Source organism: Montipora foliosa, chromosome 9, assembly GCF_036669935.1.
Source record: "Montipora foliosa isolate CH-2021 chromosome 9, ASM3666993v2, whole genome shotgun sequence".
Classification (NCBI taxonomy): domain Eukaryota; kingdom Metazoa; phylum Cnidaria; class Anthozoa; order Scleractinia; family Acroporidae; genus Montipora; species Montipora foliosa.
The window spans coordinates 470,001-480,000 of NC_090877.1; the positions used below are offsets into that span (position 1 = coordinate 470,001).

Below are 10,000 nucleotides of genomic sequence, written 5' to 3' on the forward strand. Positions count from 1 at the left end.
TAATGACATTGGTGGCCAAAAACTGAAGACCTCTCATTAGCTTCTTTTGTTTGTTCACTAGCAGCATTATTAATTTTATTAGATGTTACACTACTGTCATCTCAGTCTCACAAAATTGGTTGCAAACCACCTATAATTTTGGTTTGTATTTTTCTGAATTGCAGAGTCAGTTTGGGCTAAGATTTGATGATATCAGATGGCAGAAACATATTAACTCCCTTAAACCTCTGGTTAGGACCTTTGATCAATATTGCTCTCTTTCTCTCTCTCTCTATATATAATAACGTTTCCACCAATGTTGTATCTGATAAATATTATTTAACATATTAGCATGGGCTTGTGAAAAATAAGATATTGGTTGCACCCAAAGAGAAACCATAGCAGTAGTGGATGATATCACAGTGACTGTAATAGCTGAGTATTAGTTTTGACAAACCCCTGAATTTGCTGCACCAAAACAACTTATTTGATTCTTGCCAATAAAATAAAATACAAAAATCAATTGTTTGAATTGTTAATTAGACAAAGGAAATTGCAGATCTACCACCGCTTTCTCCACGGGGCCTTAATTCTTTGTGTTTTAAATAGACTATTAATAATGAGTCTTTTTTCTTGGCTCTAGGGTCTCAATATTCTGCTTAATTCTTGTTGCAAGTCTCCAGTGCAATCACTACGCTTTGCAGACCACACTGGTCTTCTATCTCTGTCGTACAACCCTTCGCCACTCCCATGCTATAGAAGGTAATTTTTGTGGAGTGATTGTTATCAATGCTCACTCTACAGCCTATCAACCAAAGAACTGTACTATTAATTAATTAATAGGATACAAGTTGCTTCGCAATGCGCAACTGGTGTTGCGGAGGTCATAGGTTCAAATCCTGCCTGGGACTTTTTTCAGTTGTCCTTTGGCTTGTTACCAACTTGAAGCAACTTGAATTCTATCCTTCTCACGGGCACATTACACCTTTCCATCATATCATGTATTAATTTTATACTTTTGTGAATACCCGTATATGACTACATCCCATGCAATGGAATGAATGTTTGACGTGAAATTATAATTATTTATGTAAAACTGACCAGCCCTCAGATGGTGTAGTACATATAGTTTAGATGGTAGATTGGTGCAGTGCAAAGAAAGTACAGGGTTGCGAGTTAAAGTCCTGTTCAAGCAGGCTTTCTTTGCCACTACAGAAATCCCTCTTGAAAACAGCAAGGATCATTCTTGCTTTATAGAGTCAAAAAGACATTCAGAAATGTCTTTGATGTATTTCACAGACTGTAACAGTAATTCAGTGGATTTTGCAGTATTCTCAATTATTGTACATGCCTAAGTCCGAGAATAAAATGTACATTGTACATTTTGATAATTTTATGTAAAATTTGAACCACATGGATTGGATTTCAAGTCCAAAAAAATTAATTTGTTTGATGAAAAAGACTTGCAGTAGGATCTTGCTCAGTCTAATTTGGAGGCTTTAAAATGACATTTTGGTCCCAGTAATAATTATTGTCAGTTACTGAAGAGTCAGGATGTGTCTTTTTTGTTTCTTAGCCTTTGGGTATTTGAACCCAATTTTTGTCCATTTCATTCTTAATCTGTCTGACCCAAGAGTTGTACGCCCATTTAATTGGCTCAGTCTGATTTTACCATAATGACACATGAAATCTGTGATGATAAATAATTAAATAATTATTAGTAAGAAATAATTATTGAAGTACAGTGTTGAAATTGTTTTAGATGCTTGTGTCTCCTTGGAAAAGAAATTGGATTTATGGAGCGTGCCCTTCAACTGTTTTCTAAACAGCGGTATATCTTTGCTGTTCAGTCGCCAGCGGTAAGTAAAGTAAAGTCTGGCTGGGATGCTAGTCCATTGCAGGGTTACCCCCAGCATTTTGCCGGGACCCAATTATACACCTGGGTGGAGAGAGGCACCGTGAGAGTAAAGTGTCTTGCCCCAGAACACAACACAATGTCCCCAGCCAGGACCTGAACCAGGACCACTCGATCCGGAGTCGAGCACACTAACCATGAGGCCACCGTGCCTCCCACAAGTCACCAGAGCTAATTAAGCTAAATAGAAATTGCATTAATTTATTTAATATTTACTGTCTCCTTTTGATCTTCCCTTGGTATGCTGGAGCCATTCTGGGGCCAGTTGCTCGAATCCTGGTTAGCACTAACCGTTGGTTAAGAGGTACCAAAACCAATAGGTTTCCATGTTATTTAATGCTGGTTAGCGCTAACCATGCTTCGAGAAACGAGGGCCTGGTCTTTTTCAAAAGATACATGTGCATGTGTATCCCCTACAGAGTTGTTAGCTATCACTAAAAGAAAGACTCAGCACCAGTCCTTGTTTCTCTTATTACACTGATTTGTACTGTCTAAAACTTGTCACAGGAGCCCAACACAGAGCTTGGGCCAGAGGCAACATTCATAAAGTAACACAGGCTGCATACAATATTATTTGAAATTGGATTTTGGTCTTATTGTGAAAAAAGGCCATTAGATAAATATAATTTTTAATTAATACATAATTTAATAGTTGTGCACCATGCATCTATTTGATTTGTGTTATTACCATACTCATTTATTTTAAATTACTTCTCAGAACTCTACTTTCAGATATTCCCTTCATTCTCATTCATTCTTATCAATATCAAAAGAGAAGCCCATCCCAAACATGATCTGTCTTGTCATTAAGGAAGAACGAACTGGTACGGAACCTCTGGCTTGTTTGTCCAAAGGGAACCTGCAATTGACTCGCAGGGGAACATACCTAATTCAATGTTTTTGATTTGACTGATTAATTTTAAGAGCTTTAGTTTCTTTGTGGCTCTCACAGAGCCGAGGTATAAAAATAGCATTCAGCAGTTTTGATTGATTGTAGGTATGAAAATAATATGCTAGTTACAGTTTGGTAAGGACCAAGACATTATTACTACAGTAAAAAGAAGACAGCCTCTTCCCTAATTGTGAAGCCATAATCGTGGACAAAGAGAAGAGAATTGAAACCCTTTTCCAGTTTTCCTCCTTTTGGACCAGAACTTAAAATGGAGGGCATGATTAATGACATTGTTGACCCCCACTGACCTCTGGGACACTTTTTATATTACATGTATAAGAACCTCTGTAGATAATATACTGTACCTACAGCTAATTAGTTTTGAATAGTGCCAGAGACTCTGATTTCCTTTTCAGTTATTCCTTTGCCCATTGTCAGGCAACTAGCCTGTCATTTTTAGGGATCAAGTGTCAACAATATGAACAATTTGGTATAAGCCTTTGACACCTAAACCGGCCTAAACTGGCCAGACAATTTTTACTCGTCAATGGGGAACCCCCAGGTGTCAATGGGTTAATGACATTCTGGGTGATTTTTGAAAAATATAATTCTCTGCGCTGATTGGTTGCACTTGAGGTGTGAATACATGATAATCAACTAAGCAGTTTTTCAAAATGGCTGCAAGCTGTTTTGTCAAGGTGACAGATGAAGAAATGGATTGTTATAAAGAAAATGCATTATTTTTCAAATAATCACCTATGTAATTATTGTAATTATACTAAAACAATAATTATTCACCTCAGGCTCAGTGAATAAAAACCTTGACTTCGTTTCGGTGTTTATTACTGCTATTCACCTTGCCTTTGGCAAATAATAATTTTTTTTTTTTAAAGGATTGCAGCTTCTGCAAAATAATCTTAATTACAGCCACGAGCATATGTGATGTTTTAATCTACCTAGTTCTTTATTTGTACAGATTTCATCAATTTGTTCTTGATAATCTTGAGTACTGTATTTTTTCCCCATTATTGTCAGGTGCTCTTCAGCTTCTCACTCAGGGATCTGCTGATGTTGTCCTTGATACCTGCAGTGATTACTGGGATGGCACAAGTCTGTGTCCAGTGACTGCGTTTGAGAGGTGAGTCATCAATGTAAGCCTTCACAAAAAAAAAAAAAAAATGGCAAATTTGAGAAGGATATTGAAGATGTTGAAAGGTTTCACCATAGGTGGCTGTGTTTGAAAGGGAGGCTGGTAGTGGACTACTTTTCAATACCCCAATATTTTACCAATGTCATACACGATCATAATCAATCTTGTTTTTACTTGTGCAATTCACTCAGTGACCTGTACTGTTCATGTTACTGTACTTTGCTGAATATTTTCAAAAAGACCCACCCTCATTGCTTCTGTACCAAGTGATAAGGACTGTTTTTTGTTGCTTCTTTTCTAGGAAAAAGGTGCTTGAATTTTATCAAAGGCACAGTATGTCAGCAAATTGTTTGGCATTTGCTTATCGCCCTGTTACTGAGGTAATATGTGATTAGGTGATTTGGTGCAAGACAAATGAATGACAAATGAATGCTCATCCTGGTATTTTAATTTTGTAATCTTAATATATATTTTTTCCTGAAAGCTTTTGAATTAAAACTTTTTTATTTTAGTATTGCAAGGCTGCTGCCTAACAGTTGCCCAGTTACTTGCGAGCGTGGGCGACCAAATTTCTGAATGAGTAGCCCAAACGGGCACCTAACTTATCACAAGGCGATTCATCCTCACTTTTAATTAATTAATTCTGGGCTCTTGAAACAATGATTCGGGCTACTAACTTTTAGTGTTGGAAGCCCAAAGGGCTCTGGTAAAATTTTGTTAGGCAGCAGCCTTGCAGTAATGAAGACTTTGTACCGGGGGGGTTATGTTAATTTTATATATTTTTTGGAGTAAGACAAAATTTCAGGGAAATCTGAAATGTCATGTTAATTGTTTTAAACTCTGGATTCAAATGTGCAATTTACCTTAAATTTTATCAAACCTCAGGAGACCATTTAGCGGTCAAACCTTTGAAACCATTAAATAATTATGCAGTTCAGCTACATGGGTATAAAGGGTTGAGCACCTTTGGAATGTGTGGATCATTTATTAATCAACGATAGATGCCTACAGAGCTCTGTGACAATAGCTGTTGTTGCAATGGAGCCCATGTTTCAGCAGTGCTTGCTTTATAGAGATGAGTATTAAAGAGATTTAGCACGCAAAATGCGAAAAAAATAATGAGTTCCTATACAGAATTTGTTTTTCTCAGAAGAAGAGAAACTACACTTGTTGAATGGAAGCTGCCCTAGATAGTTTCTCACATTTGGGGTTGTTACCTCGGTTAAGACATCCATATGCAATAAAGTGCCTTGGTACGAAATTCTTGTTTTGACCTGAAAGCCTCCTTTTCTTACTTTCTGGAACTAATGTTCACCGCTGAGATGTAGGCTTAACTGTAATTAAGATTTGTGCTCTTAAGAGCCCCTTATGGTAATCAGTGCAGTCTATCTGACAGGTAGTATTTTAAAAGTTTTAAGTAAATGTTAGGTTTTTTTTAAGATCCTCACTTACTTTTATCGGTAAGGAGGTACTTGTATCTCTTAAAGACTTCATCTTGGATTATCACTTATTCTTAATACATTAAAAAAAAGAAGAGGTGTTATCTAGAGTTAATAAATTTAATTTGGGGAACATCTCTTTGCCCAACAGATGCCAGCAGAAACCAAAGATGGAGATGTCTATTTAGAATTGCCCTCAACTAAACAATGGACACCTAGTGAGATTGATGACATAGAAAGGTTTGAACATGATAGTTTTGCATTACTTTTTGTAGACTGCAGAAAGGTGTGTCATTAACAAACTTAAGGCATCTAACAAAGAGACTTTAACCTTTTGGCCCCTGATGACAAGTGTAATATTCTACAAGGCATAATGCAGCAGAAATACCAATAGACACAACAAGCTCTTTTAATCATGCACTGTCTAACTTGTATTCTTCCTGGCAATAAGTACTTCATGTTACTAAAAAGGGGTTCCCCGTTGACAAAATAATAAGTTATCTACAGCTGTAGCCCAATTTAAGTGGACTTCCTAGGAGGGTTAACTAATCAGGAACTGACTTCCCACCCAACTTCAAATTATGCTTGAAAATGCTGTTACTGAGTTAAAGACGGCAGATAAGTGCTGTCTAATGTAAACATGAACTTGATCCAGACACTAATAATATTGATAATTATTACAAAGTTTTCAGGCATACAATGCAGGTCAAAAGTAGTTGGGACACCTGTCCAATAATCATGTATTCCAAATAAAGTTGGCTTTTTGGGGTCACAATTGGAGCGTACCACCCCCCCTCCCCCCCAAACAATGTTAGAAGATGCAGATAAACAGTATTTTTGTTGAAATCTGTGTTGTAGTGTCAAATCTCAACATTGCTTGGGGGGGAGGGGGTGGGGGGAGATTATTTCAGTAGTATCTCGCTAAGTGTCCCAACACTTTTGACCTGCATTGTCTGAAAACGACTAGTTGGGAAAAAGTGCTGTTAACGTGGTCAAGGGATACCAAGTTTCTGGCATAACAGTACTATAATACGGAATTTGCGACGGTAATAAACGATGTTTGGCGTGACCAATCCCTCCGCGTTCACCGGACCTAAATCCTATCGAGAACATATTTCATCTTGTAAAGAGATATTTAGAATCCGAAGCAATATCTAGAAATATCACAAGGGAGTCGTTTGAGGAATTTCCAGCTAGAGTTTTAAGAGCTTTTGCTTGTATTTGTACTGAAACTATAGATAACACAATTGCCAGTTTGAACAAAAGGATAGAAGCTATCTTTGCCTCTAAAGGCGGTAGAACCAAATAATATTAATCACGCAATGCGGAACTGTGAAAACTGAACATGCTTTATTATTTACACTTCAGTATATTCTGTGAATTTCTAAAGCGTGTAAAGTGTAACTTCATTTTCATGCTATCTGAGGAAAATGCTTGAGTAAATTGTAATTGTCACTTTGTAAAACTCGTGACAACGAGAAGTTTATCACATGCGTGACATTTGCATTTTGTTGACGTAAAGAACTGAACATTACTCACTACAATACTCACTTTAAATAGTGGAGATTTATGCAAATTGAAAACGTATTTGACATTAAATGAACACAAATTTAGAAAGTATGTATGTTTTCTTTAGTTTGAAGAAACTATTTCTTTCATTATATGAGTTATTGCGCATTTTCAACTCAGTACTCAGTAAAAGCACAAGAAAAGAAAGCTATTAATTAGCTCTTTATATAAAACATTCAATTTACTGAGTAATGTTGTAAACTCTATTCAGACACGTTCCTTTGGAGCGCATTATACAACAATTGTTTTTATATACTCAACAAGAGTAGCCGGCCATAGTTTATTTTTAAACACTGTTCTTCATTGATGCGAAATGAATGCAAACGTTACTGAGTATTGTCGCGAGCATCATGTCGCCGTCAGTCAGCAATGTAAACATTGCTAGAATTCTCTAGAATGAATCGTGCAAAACAATGTCCACAGGGCGCGATTTCTCGCTGTTCACTCTGTGAAATGGGCTTCCAGAACCGGAAAAAAGACCATCTAATGTCCATCATGTTTGTGTTTGTCTGATCTATTGCACCGGCTCTAATGAAAACAATCGGGGCATCCGATGTAGCAAAAAAAGGCGTGTCGCGCTTTAGTTCAATATCTCTTAAACAAAAGTTCTTTGGTGCGGGTAAATGGATTGTATCGCCCTCTAGCGCCTGGAGAAGATCAGCCCACGCGATTATTGTTGGATTCCACCGAAAGTCATTCAAAAGAATGACTTCTGCTTGTTCCGCACCAACCCATGCGAAGGAGCCCGTTGCTGGATTACAGAACGTGTTATAAATTATTTTCAATGGCGATAACATAAAAGTCTTTCCAGAATTGGCAGTTCCATACAAATAAATATTCCGGAATTTTCCTCGACCTTTAGACAGGGCTGTATAAATCGCATTGTGTGAACATGCAAGTTGTTATTTTTTACCCCGACTCACTGATCTGCATGGTATTCATTTGTCTATCTTTTTCCTGATATACACCTGTTGCGCCTTTCCCTTATCCATACTCTAATATGACAATACGAAAAGTGCGGCAATTGAAATTCCTTGTATATTGTTCACAAATATGTTCTTCTTGCTTACCAAACAAGAGTTCTCATAAGAAGCCCCGCTTTTCATCGACCAATAGGCCACAAACCTGATCTCTTTCAAATACTCACTTTCAGACAATGCAGGTCAAAAGTAGTTGGGACACCTGTCCAATAATCATGTATTCCAAATAAAGTTGGCTTTTTGTTGTCACAATTGGAGCGTACCACCCCCCCTCCCCCCCAAACAATGTTGGAAGATGCAGATAAACAGTATTTTTGTTGAAATCTGTGTTGTAGTGTCAAATCTCAACATTGCTTGGGGGGGAGGGGGTGGGGGGAGATTATTTCAGTAGTATCTCGCTAAGTGTCCCAACACTTTTGACCTGCATTGTAGGTTTTTTTTCTGTGTCCTTCGTACTTGGCGCTTGGCGCTTGGCTCTCATCTTTTCTGAGTACAGCTGCCAGTGTTCACCTTCTCAGTCTCAACAATTTTAATTTCATGTAGGTGTTGATGTTGAGGTAACCTGCATGTCTTTTCTATTCATTTGTGGTTATACTTTAAGCCTCAATGCCACTGAAGTGTACAATGCCACTCCCTCAGCATGAAACTGGACCATACCATACTTCTACAAGGAAGTTTTATTCATTACTACTATTATCATTCCAGTTCCTCTGAATTTTCAGAAGAAGAAACAGAGGACAAAATAGAGAGATTATTTCAGTAGTATCTCGCTAAGTGTCCCAACACTTTTGACCTGCATTGTAGGTTTTTTTTCTGTGTCCTTCGTACTTGGCGCTTGGCGCTTGGCTCTCATCTTTTCTGAGTACAGCTGCCAGTGTTCACCTTCTCAGTCTCAACAATTTTAATTTCATGTAGGTGTTGATGTTGAGGTAACCTGCATGTCTTTTCTATTCATTTGTGGTTATACTTTAAGCCTCAATGCCACTGAAGTGTACAATGCCACTCCCTCAGCATGAAACTGGACCATACCATACTTCTACAAGGAAGTTTTATTCATTACTACTATTATCATTCCAGTTCCTCTGAATTTTCAGAAGAAGAAACAGAGGACAAAATAGATGTGACCAATGTCTTTGTAAGTTACACTCAGTATTTCACTCTTCAGTTAAAAAAAAGCAAAGAACAATTATTAATTTAACAGAAAAAGCTTAATTTATTGTTAATGGGCCATGCATTCCGTTCTCAAAGAAGAAAATGCTTTTTATGTATAAGCCTGTGCAGCAGCTTTTGCAACTTCTCCATAATTGTGTTTGTCTATGTTGGCTAGTTTTTAAATTTGTAACCTTAGCTACATATACATGTATTGCATTACTGGCTGACATTCGTTGAATTATAATGCATTTATTTTAATGTACAAACAACGATGGCTCAACATCAGATGCATGCAACATGCTGTTCTGAACACTCCAATACATTTGCCAACATTGTTGGATGTGTAAGTATCTGGGGTTAATCAACAATTTGAAATGAAATCTGTAATGACGAAATCAAAATGGTGCCTGTCAAACCATAGAATAGTTGTTTGAATTTAGTAACTCCTAGAAATATGAGAGCAATTAAAGTGAATAAGAATAGGCCACGTTTGATACCGGTATATCAATATTCACTCATGACTATGAAGCTTTATGTTTAAATTTGAGCATTATTTTGTTTAGAAATCTCACTTGAGACAAACAAAGAAAACAGAACTGAGCTGTGAAATTTGACCATAAAGCCTCGTAGCCATGCCTGAACATTGGTAAATTATATTGAACACAGCCCATTGGTTGAGGTACTGCTTACAATTGTTGTTCAGGTGTATGCTGCACCCTGCCACACAAATGCCTTTAAATTTAATGTTATTTTAAATGAGTTGATTGAAGGTGGTTATAACATTTGATCTTCTAAAGTTTCCAATAACTATTATTATTATTGTTATTATTATTATTATTATTATTATTATTATTATTATTATTATATAGAAGTTAAAATGTCTGCATGCTATATACAGTTAAGTACATGTAGCATCACGAGGCG

At 36.9% G+C, this 10,000-nt stretch overlaps 1 protein-coding gene across 2 annotated transcripts in view; it reads left to right on the top strand.

The window, feature by feature from the left end:
- The window catches only part of LOC137969575 (endoplasmic reticulum magnesium-transporting P-type ATPase-like), a 64,675-nt gene that overhangs the window by 23,153 nt on the left and 31,522 nt on the right, over positions 1–10,000 (top strand). For both annotated transcript variants that reach the window (XM_068815882.1, XM_068815881.1), the window contains exons 14-21: positions 165–230; positions 623–741; positions 1,742–1,838; positions 2,613–2,718; positions 3,822–3,924; positions 4,238–4,316; positions 5,527–5,615; positions 9,002–9,059. In XM_068815882.1, coding sequence (XP_068671983.1) covers positions 165–230; positions 623–741; positions 1,742–1,838; positions 2,613–2,718; positions 3,822–3,924; positions 4,238–4,316; positions 5,527–5,615; positions 9,002–9,059 — 717 coding nt within the window. The remainder of the gene's footprint in view (positions 1–164; positions 231–622; positions 742–1,741; positions 1,839–2,612; positions 2,719–3,821; positions 3,925–4,237; positions 4,317–5,526; positions 5,616–9,001; positions 9,060–10,000) is intronic.